A 17,595-nucleotide genomic window follows, 5' to 3' on the forward strand; every position below is an offset into this window, starting at 1 on the left:
AGTGAAAATGTAATATCATCGTATGTGGACGCTAGGTCTTTAGGAGGTTAGGTTTGTTGTTGTTGTTGTTGTTGTTGTTGTTGTTGTTGTTGTTGTTGTTTTTTCCACCCAAGCTCACTAATTGCCATCACCTGAACACCCAGGTGAGTAACTTGTGTAAATTGGCTTCCAGGCTAGATGGTGACGCACCACTAGCCGGAGAGAGCGTGCTCGCGTCTGGGTGATGTCGACTAGGACGTCATGGCCATTCAGATGTCACCTTGAAGAAGAAAAAGGGCGTCTCGTCGTTTTTATATGCGGATCTACGGACAGAAGCATTTAAGATACTGGACACGCGAGGCAGCGACCTCGTGGGGAGAAGTGAAATCCGAGCGTGACGTCACACCTCGTCAACAGTCTTGGAAGGAAGGAAAGCCGACACTTGGACGCTCAACAAGTTGTTCTTTTATTTCTTTCTTTCTTTGTCGACAAGGCTGGAAACATCCAAGGAAGGAGTATGCCGTCTTCATCTTCATGATCACTCGCCCCTGTGTGCGTGGACGCATGTCATGCAGGGTCGCGGGTGGGACGCGCGCGCGTCTGACGCCAGAGAGAAGGTGACCGTGTTCCGATACTACTGAGCCCGCTTGGAGGACGAGCTGTCAGGGTGGGTTCGCCTTTTCACTCCTCCGTCTCTATCAATGTTCTTCTTATCCTGATCATTTCCCCCCACGTCACCACACCCGTCCACGTCTCCATGCCTTTCTTGGGGTTTGATTCAATTCATCGTGGCGCGACTGCGAACCGGAGCCTAATTTAGTTCGCCCCCTTTTGCCCACCGACGACCCTCCGCGGATCAAACGCCTCGATGTCCACCCGACCACCATAGGTCGTGCGTGGGGGAGGGAGGAGTGGATCACATTTGGAGAACACGAGCGAGATCCATTATTATCATCACCACTTCCGTCCCTGGAGACCGGGGGTTCGGTGCCAACGTGACCGGCGTCGGGAGCGACGAGGGCGGCTGCGTAGAGGCGAGGGAGGGCCTCCTCCTGAGCTTTCAAGGACGAGGAAGGAGGGTAAAAACATCTGTGAGGGAGGACAAACGTCACTCGATGCCACTATTGGAAATGGAGATTTATTGTGCCCCCCACCCCCTCTCCAAGGACACTTAGCCACCACGATGACTTTTTCATATTTATGTGGGTATTCATTTTCATCATAATCTCTCGAACAATTTCCACTTACGCTCTGCTGTGTTATTTCTGTTAGGAGAGACTCCCATCACACATGCAGGACAGCAAGAAGACATGTCTGAGTGACAGAGGTGTACACTTCTTGAGCCAGGGGGGCTGCTGCCTTGCTCAAGGGCACTTCCAGACTAGTCAGGAAGCAGATTAGCATCCCTCTCATTTGTCTACAGCGGAACTCCAAACATTGTCCTCCGGTTCTGAAGTATTGATCCTCTTTACTGATGGATGGGGTGGCAGGAGGTGCGGGGACGCCCATTGGTGCCGGGGGGTCCGGGGGTGAGCCCCTCCCCTGTCGTAATGGAGGGGAGTCAAAGCGGCGCAGCAAGGGCAGCCTACCTTCGCCGGGTTACAGGCTGTCCCAGGCATCCTTGGAGGGTGAGAGGACTTCTTTCGGGGGGGAAACCGCCTCCACAGGGGGGCGCGGTCGTCGCCTCTCCATCATGAGCTCGGGCCTCCCCTTTCGCGCGGCTGGCACGCCGACCACCCCGGTGCCTCTCGCTCACCCGCCATCCCGCTCGGTGGGTTTCGTCCCTTCCCGCGCCGCCCTGGCTTCCACCTCTTCGTCTACGGGTACCGGGGTGATGGTGGTGGCGACTGGCCCGGAGACCACCACCACCACCGCTTGCAACACCACGGCGGCCGGAACTCCCGAGACGCTGGGACCCTCGGCGCTGGCCGGGTTCGGCTTGGGGCTGGACGGCGAGGATTACAGCCAGTCCAACCAGAGTACTTTCATCCAGAGACAGTTTGGAGCCATGCTGCAGCCCGGGGTCAACAAATTTAGCCTGCGCATGTTCGGATCCCACAAGGCTGTGGCTTTGGAACAAGAACGACTCAAGTCAGCCGGAGCTTGGATCATACACCCCTATAGTGACTTCAGGTATGAGAACACACCCACCACATCAATTTTGGCAAATTAGAATATTAATACTTACCCTAAGTGCTGCAGGTTTGAAGATATAGTACAAATAATGGTCGTAAAATGGTCTGTGGTGGTTGCCAGAATATTAGCGTTCAAAATAATACTTTCACAACCATAAATTTTTGTTTTCTTTTTTTAGAACTCAAAATCAGTTTTTTAAACATTGCTAATGGTCTTTATTAAATTTTTTGGAATATTCTGCTCTTTTCATGTATGATACAAACCTACACCGACGGTTGGGCAGTCAAGCGTGCTGACTACCGAGCTACTGTCAGACCGGTTGTATCATGTGCTCTATGCACGTAAAGGTCAGGAAAAATGTACTGCGTGAGAACTTCAGCCTAGTAGCACCTGAATACCACGATGACAACTGGGTCGGAGAGGGGTGAGAAATAGAGTAAGGAAGCTCATTGATACAACCGCTCTCTGGAATTCTACAATTTTACAGTTTAGAGAAAAAAAAACGTGTTTATCTTTTATGGAAATATGAAGAAAATTTTAACCACCATGCGGATGCAACAGCCTTAATCCGTTTCAAGCTCAAATAGGATAAATAATATGTAGCAAATGTATGGATGGGAGATTTCAGCACACTCCAAGCATAATGAAAGTCAAGAGTTTCTGTCGGAAAGAAAATAGATGAAAACATTGTGCAGTGAGAGGAATGACTCTGGGGGCCACCTAGGGCGTAGATGAGAATCTTCGAAAGCACAAGAATAGGTGTGGAGGAAATGGTGGGGGTGTTAGAAGTCTGTGTTTCTGTAGCAGACAAAGTGCAGGTGACAAGTTGTTCAATTTTAACAGTGACGTCACCACTTACTAGATACCGAGAGTAAAAATACACCGTTGCAATCTCCTGCTACTCCAAATGCAAATATTGGGACGAGAATCTGACCCTGGCCCATTTTTGGACTCTACGAATATTTCCATGTACATTTCAAATTGGGCAAGACAAGCATTCCGAATAAATAACAAATATAATATTGCAAACAATCGCTTTCAGTTGGGCTTATCCGTGCCTCCCCCTTAATTTCTGTTTAACACATTTACAATGGACACCACTCTAATTTGCATATGTATAGGACACTTGTCCCTACATCCATCTGATGTCCTTCTGCCTTCAGTGGAAAGGCTCGCAATTATGCCCAAGTTAAGATCACAGTTTTATTAATATCTGTTTATTCTTAGCTAAATATGATGATACATTGACACCTATCAGGATTTCCCTTGGCAAAATTAAAGATTTTGATCCAAATGGTCATGTTTGGGCCTCGTGGCAGAGCTCCGGCGCTCCACCGAGTGTCACTTTGGCTTTCCAATGTTTTCATACAGAGAGTAAAGCATACGCGCAGCGGTCCGTGTCGACAACTTCACGCCGGGATTAGGACGTGGCTGTTCTGTGAGTCAACGCCGCCTGAGGAGAAAATGACTAGCGAGGCTGTTAATTTTGGGTTGCCCCTCGGGGAGGCTCTCTCACACTTATCAAAACAAGCTTTTTGTTTTTCAAAAGCTGTCAACATTGGAACCTGCAATGTCCAAACCTGTACAGCGAGAACATTCTAGTTTACCAACACTGGTAAGCCCGTACATAACCCTAACCCTTATCAAAAAACAAACTACAAATTATCATGTCTACATAGATTGAAGTGTACCATACATTCATTCCAGTATGGTCAGTATGTCTAGAATAAATTTAAAATATCAAATTTTTAGAGTTTAGACCAGGGGTCGAGAACCTTTTTGATAGAAAGAGCCATAAACAATTCCTATTTTTAAAATGTTAATCCTTGAGAGCGATGCTCTGCATTTAAAAGTCAACATATATGAAAATGTGTGCCTTTTTTAGTCACATCACATCGTTTAAAGTACAAAAAGTCACTGAATTCTTTTGACAACATTGTAATGTTGTTGCTAATCAATGAGAATATCCTTGCAGAAGAATGTAATGAAAACAAAATTTATTTATAAAGTATAGTGTCTGCCATAATACTAACGTAATGCTCCTATTCCTACGTCATTTTCTCCAGCTTTTTCCATAGTTTACCTCGCAGGTTAGCGGAGAGCCATATGTGGCTCCCGAGCCATTGGTTCTCCACCGCTGTTCATAGTTGTTCATCCATCTTCCTGAAGGTTGTTGATCTTGTGTGAGAAGAGCATACACTCATAATCTTGGTCTTCATGGAAACCCTCATAAACTTGTTAAGGATGTAAATAATTCCAATTACTGCAACAAGAAGATTATAATTGAATATTTGATTCATTATGTATGCCATTGTCAATTATGCACCTGGAGTGTGCATTATGCATAATTCAGTCAACTGACTTTAAAAGTCTAACTGTTAAATACTTGTAATCTGAAGCGAGAGTAAAGACGGATGACTTTCTAAAGCCCTTTTCCCAATTCATGTCCAACATTGACCATGAACACAAGAACCTTTGCCGATGAGTAAAAGCCACGCGTGTGCACGCGCGGCTTTAATTAAAGGACTTCTGTGATAAGCGCTCACCTCATTAAGTCATACTTCTGCTCCTCATAGAATACATAAAGACTGGAAGGTGAGGGTAGAAATGAGTTAGCTGTGCCAGGAGATAGTTGAACATAATCTTCAACACAAAAGACATTTTATTTAAATAAAAATCACAATTTTAAGTACATTCTATGTACCTTAAGGTCTATATTATGCTTTTTTTCCCCCCTTTAATATTTTTTGTAATGAAATTGATACAGTATATTGTCTGTTACTATCTTGTACCTTGTCTTTATTAGCCCATTTTGTCTGACAAAAGTAAGCCGGTGCTTACGATCCACTCCAGATATGGCAAGGTCAATACTGACAATGGCTTTTTGTTACCATGACAACTAGGGAGGCGGCTGCACTTTGATACTCAGGTCTAAAAATATATATTTTTAAAAAATGACAATGCAGAGAAAGACTTGAGTCCTTGAGAATAGAAAAAAAAATCATAAAATCATAGTTCATATTTTCCCATTTCATATGTTTACAACTTTTTTCTGATAGATTGTGCGTACGAACAAAACAAGCAACTATTTAAAACTTGTAATTAATGCAAAGATTTCGTTTTTTAGATTTTTAAATTAATTTCTTGCATTCAGTGTTTATTTCAAATGAATTGTTAATACAATTACGCCCTTAAAAAGGTTGGGAATTGTAGTTTTCTTATTTTAAATTGCTGTGAATTTAAAATACTACTTTAAACCCCACATTATGAAAACAAATGAGTGCAAGAAGCGATTCTCATCTAAAGCAATAAGAGACTGCAACACAATACTTTTGTCCATGGTCAACCAAGTGAGTCACATTGCTTGTTTTGTTGGCGTCTCATCATGGATTTTATTGCATTTATTTCCATGAATTAATTAGAGCACAAAGCGAGCTGTTGAAAGATTGTTTTTATTGAGGTCCAAATGCCTGGCTTTCATTTCTTCCCCTGTACTTTGTTTAAAAAGTTATAGTAACGTGTAGTATTTGTGTAAACGTCTCGATCATTATTGGGTGCTTGTATAGTGGATTTAAATAGCCATTTGTCTATATGTGGCCTGCCAGTCCATGCTATGAAAATAATAGATGTATGGTAATAGAGCTATCCAAGCCGTTTAGTTCAATGTTGAGTGCCTTGTGACATTTTAAACTGTGTTTTAGATTGAATGTGTCGTTGTGCCCATTTATTTGGACGGCTAGAAGAGCCACGGCCACACTCTTTTCATCATGGCAGACAAGCTTGCAATCAAAGGAGAAGCAGTCGGTGAAATGAGTGTGAGTGGGACACCAGCTGAGCAGCTCCATGCAGGTCAATACTTCCAACCCAGCACCTGCTCACGTTCATCATAAGATTGGCAAGAGAGCCCTGCCGAGAAACTTTAATTGCATTTGCAATTCTGATGCGCACATGAGCAACTGCGTCCACTTGAATAACTTCATACACACACACACACACACACACACACACACACACACACACACACACACACACGCACACACACACACACACACACACACACACACACACACACACACACACACACACACACACACACACACACACTTTACAAAAGTCATTGCATCATTCCCCACTTTTGAGAAGTTATTTCAAACTCATAGAACATAAATACTATAACCAATTCTGATTGGGTGCTTAATACCAAAAAAAAACATGCTTTAATATGCATAAATGACATTTTTGTACAGTTCAAAAATATTTTATGCACGTAGTATAATCATAATACACTTAATGAATTGTAGCATGAGTTTGACGCCCTAGGTATCTGCTTTTCTTGTTTATTTTCAACTGTTTTTTTTAAATTTGTCCTTATATCTACTTTTGAAAGTAAAAGAATGTTCTTTATATTACTTTTTGTTTGTTTAGAAGTGGGCGTAGTAGAACAAAAGCAAAAAAATCAACACGTTTACATTTTTAACACTACAAAGTGTTTTTTTAGCATGAAGCAAATACAAATTGTTTGCTTCGGTGGGCTTTGGTGGGCCGAATTTGCTACCAGGCCTTAAGTTTGACACCTGTGTTCTAAGTTGAAAACTTTGCTATCTACAGTATATCCCACTGTGTATTAACAGTGCTGTCTGCTGGAATTATGCCAAATTATCCTGAATGACAAATTACCTTAATAGCTGTTATTCAGGTCTTTGGAAAACAGTCAAAGGGATCCAAATCTGATTTAATGAGCCGTTCACATTGACATAGTTACCTCATTGGTTACCACTGAGGGTGTGAGACATCCAATCCATTTTCTGCCTCTTTTGAGAAGTCCAATGAACGAGTTTGAATGTTGGTATGCATCTGGCTCATCGCCGATTCCATTAGAGCGCACAATGTCGTAGAATTATTCCCCGTAATCGCAGTTAACAAAGGAAGTCCTCAAGGTCACAATTCATCTTCATCCATCGCTATGACAGCAGCATCCTCATTGCTATGCTCTAGCAAAAAGTGTGTGTGTTTGAACTCGAGTGTGTGGAAGGATGAGTCATACTTCATCTTCATCAGTCTAGTGGTCCCAACATGAGGTTTTGTTACCAAATTATAGCTCAATAGGGATCGAACACAGCACTTGAGGGTGCTCTCGTAAAGAGAGAATTTGGTGTGTATGTGTGTGGCTGTGTTTGTGTGTGTTATGAGGGGAGGAAGCTATGTCATTGATGTGGGTTAAGGTGATAGATTGAGAGCATTGGTGGGGAAAGAGAGGGAAGGAGGACACAAGTGGTCTGCACATGATTGGGTTGTCTCATCTTGTCATCCGTTAATCACATTCAACATCGTGTCCCTGTCGTTTTATGGGTGGGCCTAACGTCACTCCCTAAAGTCCAGACTCTCCCTCCCTTTGCCTCCTGTCAAAATACACACAAGTAATTCAGATTAATGATACTCCTCAAGGTTACTGATTAGCTGTGTTTCCTCTACATTTCACTTATCCTTCCCTAATAGTACTTTGGAATCATTTGAAAAGACCTAAATTTTGCATTACGCAGAGAAAGTGAGGTATAGTCAATGGATGGATGAGATAAAAAGCTATTGAGGTGTATTACAGGAAGATACTGTTAATCACCAAATGCACTGTGTTCAAACAAGCCAAGCGGTTGGTGCCAGTGGACATATTGCTAAGAGATTATTGCTATGACAAAACGCTACCCCAAAGGCCAGTTATTCTGAGTGTAAGTGTTGGTCGGTCATGCATCTTGGGGTTTAAATGTTTCTTTTATTATGACTTGTTAAATGGTATTGTTTTCTCATACATGTAGATTCTACTGGGATCTGTTAATGCTGGTCCTGATGATGGGCAATCTCATCGTGCTGCCGGTGGGCATCACCTTTTTTCGAGACGAGAACACGGCGTCATGGATCATCTTCAACGTGGTGTCCGATACACTTTTCATGGTCGACCTGGTACTCAACTTCCGTACTGGGATCGTCAAGGAGGACAGCACAGAAATACTGCTAGACCCCCGGTTAGTGTGGTTTTGTTTGTGTATGTTAGGAGTGGGAAATAACAAAGTTCTAAAGTTTTATGGCAAAAAATTAATACATTTGTTAGGTGGGTGTTGGGAACCCCAACAGTCTGAGACAAGATTGAAAAAAAATAGCTTCAAGCTTTGAACTGTCAGAGTTAAAGTTGAATTCCCAAATCACTCACATAAACATACCTTATATAATCAAACATCTTTTAGTAAGATTTTTTGGGGAGACAGATTTTGTGCTCATGTTCCACATTTATTATACGAGTTTTAATATATTTGTATAGTTATAAAGGCGTGTTTATGGACCTTAAATTTGTCATAAACATTGTAAATGCTAAAAATAAATCTAAAAAAACCAAACAAACACCTAAGCATTTACTTTTTTTACAACTTTGACTTTTTCTACTTAAGCATAGTAAATGAATTAGTAACATTAAGCTGTCTTTATTCAAGCAGATATTTGTTCATCTGTGTGCTTCGGTACTGCATTTGAGCAATTTTTACTTGTAGTGTAATATCAATAGGGCATTCGGGTTGCCACAAATGTAAATGTTCTCTCCCGGCATTCAAACACACAAGCGATATGTAAAGGTGATGAGCCGCCAGTGGGAGAAGACCTTTGTTCACACACCAGCTTTCTCCTGATGAATATGAATGAGCTGCCAGTTTAAAACTACAAGCGCATCCACACAGCTTAGTGTGCCAAATGTGGAATTTCACTGACTGATTGTGCCGCAGGGCCATCCGCCAGAAATATTTGAAAAGCTGGTTCCTTGTGGACTTTGTGTCCTCCATCCCTGTGGACTACATCTTCCTGATGGTCGACAGCCTGGATTCGGAAGTGTACCGAACAGCCCGAGCGCTCCGCATTGTCCGCTTCACCAAAATCCTAAGCCTGCTGCGGCTTCTGCGACTTTCCAGACTCATACGCTACATTCATCAGTGGGAGGAGGTAAGACAATTATACTACTGTATTTTGTAACTTGATGGGGAAAAAATAAATTGTGTTTTTCCCCTCTATAAGATTGCTCTTAAAAATCATACATAGCACTTCAGAAAATGAATGAATGAATAAATAGAAATAAGTTCACTTTTTACTCCTAAGGATATTTTGTGGAAACTTGACCTAAATTTACTTTTTACTCCCCCAACCTATACTAAGTTTCCTGTAAACCAGTCCATTATTTTGAGTAATCATCCATGAATATATGCATGAAATCTAAATGCAATCTCCCAACTAATCACTGAATAAATGCTAAAAAAAGACAAAAGAAAAAAATGGCTGGAAAATCACTGAATTAATTTAAGACTCAGTTCGAGTGCAGCCCTCCGTCAAGCCTAAACACTTAAAAGTTCTGGGAATAAGTTATTTGAGGAGTAAAAAAAAAAGCAATCATATAATGATTAGTGAAGGATAACACTGTCAATGCGTTCTCTATTGCTTATTTTTAAAACAAATACACAATCAAACACCTTTTCAACAGTTCAAACCTTTTACCAGTTTATATTTGTGAAGCCAAACATATCCCGCATCTCTCCTCAGATCTTCCACATGACGTATGATCTGGCCAGCGCCATGGTGAGGATCGTCAATCTGATCGGGATGATGTTGCTACTGTGCCACTGGGACGGTTGTCTGCAGTTCCTAGTGCCCATGCTGCAGGATTTCCCACCTGATTGCTGGGTCTCCAAGAACCTGATGGTGGTGAGGAGAATGTTTGCATTTTAATTCCAAAGAAAATAGAACACACACGGACACTTCTCACTCTGTTTGAACAGTTTGTGTTGGATATTTCCCATGGCGACCACACAGACCTCCTTCCAGTTAGACACGTGTATGTGTATGTCGTGTAGAATATTTGCTTTTAATTGGCTCGTACGCCACTGCGCCCGACTGGAATAAAATCATCATTATCATCACGCATCTGCTGGGAAAGGTGGAAAATATGACAAACCCTCCCTCCGGAGGGAGAGATAAGCTAGAGGTGTGTTTGTGAATGGGCTTTTTTTTTTTTTTTTTTAGAACACTACATACACACCAATACAGGGATTCGCACAGGACACAAATGAATGAAGAGCTGAGTCATGTCACCATCGTTGCCCAGGCAACTGTTGCTGAGGAGGCAGATGCTAGAATTGTCCTTGGAGAAATTCCCCTCGTGTTGGGCCGTCCAAAAAACACAAACACAGTATAATTACATAAAAGCCCAATTTGCATTTAATTTGTCCATTATAATAGTGCAATGACCCTTATATATGCAACGTGGGTCGGTAAGTGTGCCCATTGGTTAATGCTAAGACAATCGCTTAACCATGTTTTTAATGACCTGTTATACCATCATACCGTATTTTCTCGCGTATAAGCCGGACCATTAAAATTCCCTGAAATCGTTGAATTTTACAATTTCTCGCATTCACCTCCATATTCTTTTAATAGGGAGTACAAATGTGTTACGTGGAAGGGAAAATCTTGAGAAAAATCTTCGTTCGTGGTATTTCTGAGATACTCTACGAATCAAAAGCACAACATTAGGATCACTTTTATAAGCAAGTTAGTAATTCATCCAGTAATGGTTGTTTTCTTACTGCAAACAGAAAATAACCAACAAATAGTAAATGTTAATTTCCCGATATCTAATGGTGAAAAACAGTATAGCAACGCTCTAAGTCTTGTACGCATATAAGCCGTGCCCTTGATTCAGTCATCTTTTTTTTTGTTACAACTATGGCTTATATGCAAGAAAATATGGTAGGTCTTGGATTAATAAAACACTCCTTTTTGTACTACAGAATGACACATGGGGCGTGCAGTACTCATATGCCCTCTTCAAAGCCATGAGCCACATGTTATGCATCGGATACGGCGCCCAAGCACCTGAGGGCATGACCGACGTCTGGCTCACCATGCTAAGTATGATTGTGGGCGCCACTTGCTACGCCATGTTTATCGGCCACGCCACTGCACTTATTCAGTCGCTTGATTCGTCACGGAGGCAGTACCAAGAGAAGGTGACGTGACTTATTACCATTCTATTAAGACATTTTGCTTTAGAAAAATCCTCATGTAACTATTTATAGATGGGCAGAGTATTTTTTTCATAAAAAGTTGAAAAGTGTCCTGACATTAGTCCATTTTTGTGTGGCTACAGTACAAGCAGGTGGAACAGTACATGTCCTTCCACAAGCTTCCTGCAGATGTACGTCAAAAGATCCATGAGTACTACGAACACCGCTTCCAAGGAAAGATGTTTGATGAGGAGAATATACTGGGAGAACTCAGCGAGCCGCTTAAAGAGGTAGCGTGTTTGAGTTATGAATGAGTTCTTATGCTAGCGACCTAACCCCAATTTATGCTTATACTTGAATTGAGTAAAATACCCCCTCAAATGACAGGGCGACTTTAAGAAAGAGCATTGTTTTGATATATGAGTGACCTGACTTCGACATATGCCATCATTTTAACAGTCAAAGGGAAAGCAGAGTGCATAAAATGACAAATGGAATAAAGGATAAGCACAAAATAATGGATTAAAATCCAAATTTAGAGGTCCATTTGTGTGATTGCACAGGAGATCGTGAGCTTTAACTGCCGCAGCCTGGTTGCCAACATGCCGCTGTTTGCCAATGCTGACCCCAATTTTGTCACCGCGGTGCTGACCAAACTTCGCTTCGAGGTCTTTCAACCGGCTGACTTCATTATCCGAGAAGGCACCGTGGGAAAGAAGATGTATTTCATCCAGCATGGGCGCGTTGGAGTGCTCACCCGTGGAAACAAAGAGACGAAACTAAGCGATGGTTCCTACTTTGGAGGTGAAAATTGCGTCCTGTGAAGAAGATACTCTTCTCTTGTGTATTTATTGATCTGTTGCTTCTTTTCTCTTCTAACTCAAGAAATCTGTTTGTTGACTCGTGGACGGAGGACAGCCAGTGTACGTGCAGACACGTATTGTCGTCTGTATTCTCTCAGCGTGGACAGCTTTAATGAAGTGCTGGAAGAACACCCTATGATGCGGCGAGCCTTTGAGACTGTCGCCGTCGACCGATTAGACCGCATAGGTAATTTCTTCTTTTTTTGTCTACCCTTAAAGTGGGTGAACTTTTTTACAATCTTAATCCAGTTATTATGTGTGCAGATTTTGTTAAAGCTCCTCAACTCTTTTGTGAGGAATTGTCCTTGCCTTGGGAAGGTCATAGCGCATATTTAAATAAGGACTCGGGGGAAGTTCCTAAAGTTTAAAGTGCTTTTGTGAACTGCACTAGCTTTTTATTCGACTTTCCAATAGACTATATCTTATTAGGTAGTTATTATTATTATTTTTTTAAATATATTTATTTTTTTAATGGAGATGACTACTTTGCGATTTTTCGCGGACATGTCTGGTCTAGATCAACCACGATATTCGAGGGATTACTGTACACAATTTATATACATTCTGTTTGCATGAATTGTAACTGGTGGAAAAACTGTTTATTTGTTTCTTCTGCCATCTAGTGGAAGAGCAATTAAATATTCTGCCAGTCACTATAAGTGGCTAGCATAAATAGACTTGTTGATACTGCAGTCTTTTGGTTGTGAATCTATGCCTCACCCATTTATTTTTTACAGGGAGGAAGAACTCTGTGCTTTTAAGGAAATCCTCTCAAGGAGGCTCACTTGGGGGCAGTATGGGCCGTGGCGGAGGCCGAAGTGGGGGAGGTCCTGGAGCAAGCGGCGGCCTGGCGGCCGGCAGTCTGGGCTCGTGCGACAGCATGCTGGTCCAGCAGATCGTCAAGCATGACAGCATGCCGGCCATGCAGGACGCCATCGCCGCAGCGGCGGCGGGAAGAAGCGGAGTCATGGGAGGAAGTGGTGCCATATCCCCCAGGCCCCGCCCTGTCATTTGGGCGCCGCTGGTACACGCCCCATTGCAAACGGCTGCTGCTACCAGCAACGTGGCCATTGCTCTCATGCACCAGCAGCAGCAACAGCAGCAGCAAATCCAGCAGTTACAACAGCAACACGCACTCGCTGGCACGTTTTTCTTACCCTCCCCGCTCATCTCGCCATCACCCTCCTCCTCATTTCCGCTCTCTCCTCCCCGCGCTCCTGTCTTGCAACCCCTGCGCCCCTCCGTCAGCTCCCTCATTGGTATGATGGCAATGAGCGGGATGGGAGGTTTGTCTCCCAGACCGTTCCCCGTCTCCCCCTCCGCCATGGGCCCACTCGGCGGCTTGATGTCCCCACCAGTGGCCAAAACTCCACCCGCCGCAGTCCCCTCGGTACCAGGCCAACAAGGAAGGACTCTGCATTACAACATGCGCCTCCAAGCTGATCCCCCCTCGGTACACGGTGGATCTCTTGCCACTCCAACCAGTGGCGCCACATCGACAGCAACCCTACCCAAGATGCAAAGCGCAAATCCCCCCCATGCGGCCATTGGCCCGTTGGATAGCAGCGCAAACGTGACTAACCCGCAAAGGGCAAAAGAAGCCTTACTGCGCCATGGTGGCAACAGTTGTCAAGGGCTGCCTGCTTTAGGCAGACTCACCCAGGAAGCCAGGCTCCTTTCTGCATCACAGCCAACATTGCCTCACCGCTCTTGGGCAGGATTGCAGCCCCACCCCCCTCTACATCGGAAGGCCTCAGGAGGGAATTTGCTAGCAGCTCCTTTCTTGGCAGGACAGTTAGCGCGTGGTGGCAGTGCAGGGATACTGACCTCCAACCCATCAGTCCAGCCAATTGCAAACCTTACATCCAACACGCAAATACACTCGCCTATTCTGCCCACCATGTACGCACAATGTGCCCCTCACACTGCCCCTTTACCCATCTCTACACCTACACACACACCAGCCGTAGCTCCCCCTCCAAAACAAACACCGCCATCCGCCACCCCATCACCCGTGCCCACTCCATCGTCCCCAACACCGACGCAGATGCCGCGCCCCAAACCCACTTCTCGTTCATCCTCGCCACCCCCGTCCTCCACCCCTCCCTTGACGGGAACCACCCCATTGTGTCTTTTTTCAACTCCACGTCCCAAACCGCTTGCCACACCATCTCCTCGCTCCTCATCTCCCTCGCCTTCATCCACTCCTCCTCCATCATCCGTTTCCACTCCAGTTCCCCTTCCTCAAACCTTTGCCCCTAAGTCCTCTCTAAGCTCTTCGCCACCATCGCCCGTGGTCTCCATGTCCACGGCACCCCTCCAAGGTCCTCGGGTCAAGGCATCCAATACACCACCTACCGTGTCACCATTGTCTGGACTGAGCCCTGCACAAACACCAATCCATTCCCCAACTCTCACACTGGTGTCCCGCCCCCATCCCTCAACCACTTCCCAAACATTATCATCCCTTTTCTCCCAAGCTCCTACCCAAACACTCGCCCCACCTTCACCACCTCTCTCCAGCAAATCTCCAAGCCCAACCTCCTGTCTCCAGCCTTCCATTGTAGGTTCTGCCCGGAGCCCCTCCTCCAGCCAGATCCCAAAACCAGTGTCGTCCCTGACTTCAAATCCTACCCCAGTGAGCACAAGTTCCCCCACCAAAGTCCGCTTCACTGTTTACCCTGTAAAGCAAACGCACCCCATGCACACTCCTAGCGCCACACCAGGTTTGAATCACCCTGCAAAGTCAAACCCTGTCTCAACAAAAGCCCCCTCTCTCCCTACCACATCTTCGAGTGACTGTGCCACGTCCCCCCAGCCTTCAAAACAAACTGCACTAACCACAGTCGCACCGACCCACGCTTCCAAACTCAATTCATCCTTGCAGGCTTCCGCCATCTCATCGACACATACCCCCACACCGGCTAACAACACCTCTCCGAAGGTGGGTAAAAATGACCCCCAGTTGCCAGTGGTCAGAAAAGACTCCGAGGGGCTGAGACACAAACTGCCTGCGAACATGTAAAAGAAAAAATAGGAGGAATCATACTTTTTGGCTGCCAGAACACAAACCTGCTGACCTCCATGTGGGCATCTAGTTTCAAGTGGACAAACTTCATGGTGTTTGCATTCATGCTAGGATGTGATTGTCTTAGACCATAGTGTGTTTGTGTGACTCAACCAGGCCAACCATCAAAGAAGAAGAGATGTGTCGTGCATAAATATTGGGGTCAGCGATTATGGCAAACAAGGACCTGGGATGAAAAAACAAAGAGAAACGGTGTGTATGTGTTTGTGGTATTGTTCTATTTCCTTTCTCTGTTGAGTTAAAACAGCAATACATGAGTGATAGCTTCCAATTCTGTGCATTTGTGTTGGGACATCTACAAATTTAATGTTGTAGTGACTCCACTGATTCAGTTCGTAAAAGTCAGAATGCGACAGCAAAAGTAAGATATCAGTGGAAATATTAAATATACAGAAAAAGCATTCCCAGGAAAGCAATGAAGAAATACAATGGACGAAGTAGTCATAGAGATTAGTTGATGAGGCACAGATTGTTGGGCTTTGACTACATCATTGCGAGCAGATCATTGAACCAAAAAAAAAAAACTTGACCCATGATTTATGCACGGTACTGTATGTCACAGTGACTATAAACATATAATGTTGTTTTGTTTTTGGTTGTTTTGCGTTGGTGAAAGGTAAGTTACAAATCATACAGGCAATACACCGCTTCCTCGCACTTCCCAACGCCACCAAAGTTTAATAACAACAAAAATATCGGTACACGTGAATAAGTAAGATCTGTGCACAGACACTACTAGTATAGTTTTGTCCCAAATGTGTGTGGTTTACGTTTATTTTTTATTATTCCACATGCAGCAATCGTTTAAAGTTTCCTCTGAACAATTCATGTGAAACTCAATTTTTTTCTAAGATGTATTGATCACCTCTCTGCTGTGCACTGTGGCTCATTTTAGTTTGGCTGGTTGTAAATAGGTGCCTCGTAACCCGCCTTCCTTCTCCGAGTTTCATCTACGTCCGTGCTTTCATGTGACTTCACAGCTCTGCATGCAAGCGCTTCCTTTTGACACCTTTCAGTTTCCTCAACACTCCATCAGCTTCTTTTTCCACATATGCTGCCTCCTCCCCGTATAGCTGTGTTCTCTTTTACCTTCCATTTCCACTCATATTTGATGTTCTCTGTGGGTAGCAACAAGGATACCATGATGCCTAGACTATATATATTTAAGGACCAAAATGTTTTATTTTCTATTTATCACAGCTTTAGCTTTTGAATGGAGAAAAAACAAAAAAAAAAAAAACAAAAGAGCAATTCATATCAGAAGTGACAGTGATTGTCATAATGATGTTGTATGTGTGACTATATAATAACAATAAAGCTGCTTTAGATATCATAGTTTGCGCTGTTTTGAGGCATGGGCTTATTTTGTGTATCTTTGTGCCTCCTACATCTTCTTGCATGCATAATTAATTTGCAGGGAGAACAATGGCTGCTGGCACTGCCTGACTGGAAGAAACTGGATGTGACGTGTCACCATTACTACTTATTTCAGGTAAGAATGACAAACTTTTAATTTAGTTATATTTTAAAAAGATAGAACACTAGGATGTGAAAATACAGTTTATTTGGCGATGTTATTGTAGTTTGTTTCTAAAGTGGAATGGTACTTTTTTAAATTTCTTCTTTTAAATGCCAATGTTGGAAAACTAAAGAAAAACTAAAGAGAGGCAGAATATAGTATATATTTAATGTTGGAAGTGTCATCTTAGAGGCCTCAGTTATTAAACGGGGAGTGATCACTAGATGGCGACAAAATTCTGATCAACTTGTCAGGACTACAGGCACATTTCTCGTTTTATATATACTGTTTTCTTACAAAAAAATGGCAACTTTTTAAAAATACAATAAAACAAGAGTGATGGATGAAGCATAATTGTTCAAATTAAATGAAAACTTTAAAATTTGCAATATCAGAAACAATCTCAATGTTGATCTATGTAAAATTACAGCTATTAAACGGCATCTTTACGTATGAATGCATTCTTAAAATCTGCATTTGAGATTCTGCAGCATCTTAGCAGGGATACTATGACTTTCATCCTGAATTTAGCATCATTTACTTATATAGTAGCATGTTTACATGTTCACGGATGATGTTTTGCAATATTTTTTTTCACTTGCTCATGTCTGCCAATATGCACTTCAAATGCTCATGTTTTTTTAGGATCACATGCACCTACACGCACCCCGAAGACCTACCATAGGTGCTGAACATGAAAAGGGTCTTCCATGATGGAGAAAGCTACATGTGGCTATGGTATAGTACTGAATTTAATCACGACTGCTACTATCCTTGACCACGTTGTAAAGCCCTCAAATGTGATCAAGGATAACCCAGCTACTGGCGCAGTTTGCTTCAATACTATTGAATTGAACTGAATGTTTTTATTGTCATTATACAAGTATATTAAGATTTAATGCTTTCACCACATAGTGCACAGATAACAACAGACAGACAAATAAATAATCAATACATAAGAAATGAATACATATAAGT

General features: G+C 43.1%; 1 protein-coding gene across 1 annotated transcript; it reads left to right on the forward strand.

Moving 5' to 3' along the window:
- Positions 1-200: 200 nt before the first annotated feature.
- LOC144199560 (potassium/sodium hyperpolarization-activated cyclic nucleotide-gated channel 4) lies at positions 201-16,433 on the forward strand. The gene is made up of 9 exons (XM_077721290.1): positions 201-2,112; positions 7,926-8,132; positions 8,880-9,093; positions 9,685-9,846; positions 10,932-11,150; positions 11,291-11,437; positions 11,711-11,951; positions 12,033-12,197; positions 12,748-16,433. Exons 1-9 carry the CDS (start codon positions 1,454-1,456, stop codon positions 15,033-15,035), a joined length of 4,302 nt encoding a protein of 1,433 aa, XP_077577416.1. The 5' UTR covers positions 201-1,453; the 3' UTR covers positions 15,036-16,433.
- Positions 16,434-17,595: the final 1,162 nt, after the last annotated feature.

Source organism: Stigmatopora nigra, chromosome 7 (genome assembly GCF_051989575.1).
Source record: "Stigmatopora nigra isolate UIUO_SnigA chromosome 7, RoL_Snig_1.1, whole genome shotgun sequence".
Lineage (NCBI taxonomy): Eukaryota > Metazoa > Chordata > Actinopteri > Syngnathiformes > Syngnathidae > Stigmatopora > Stigmatopora nigra.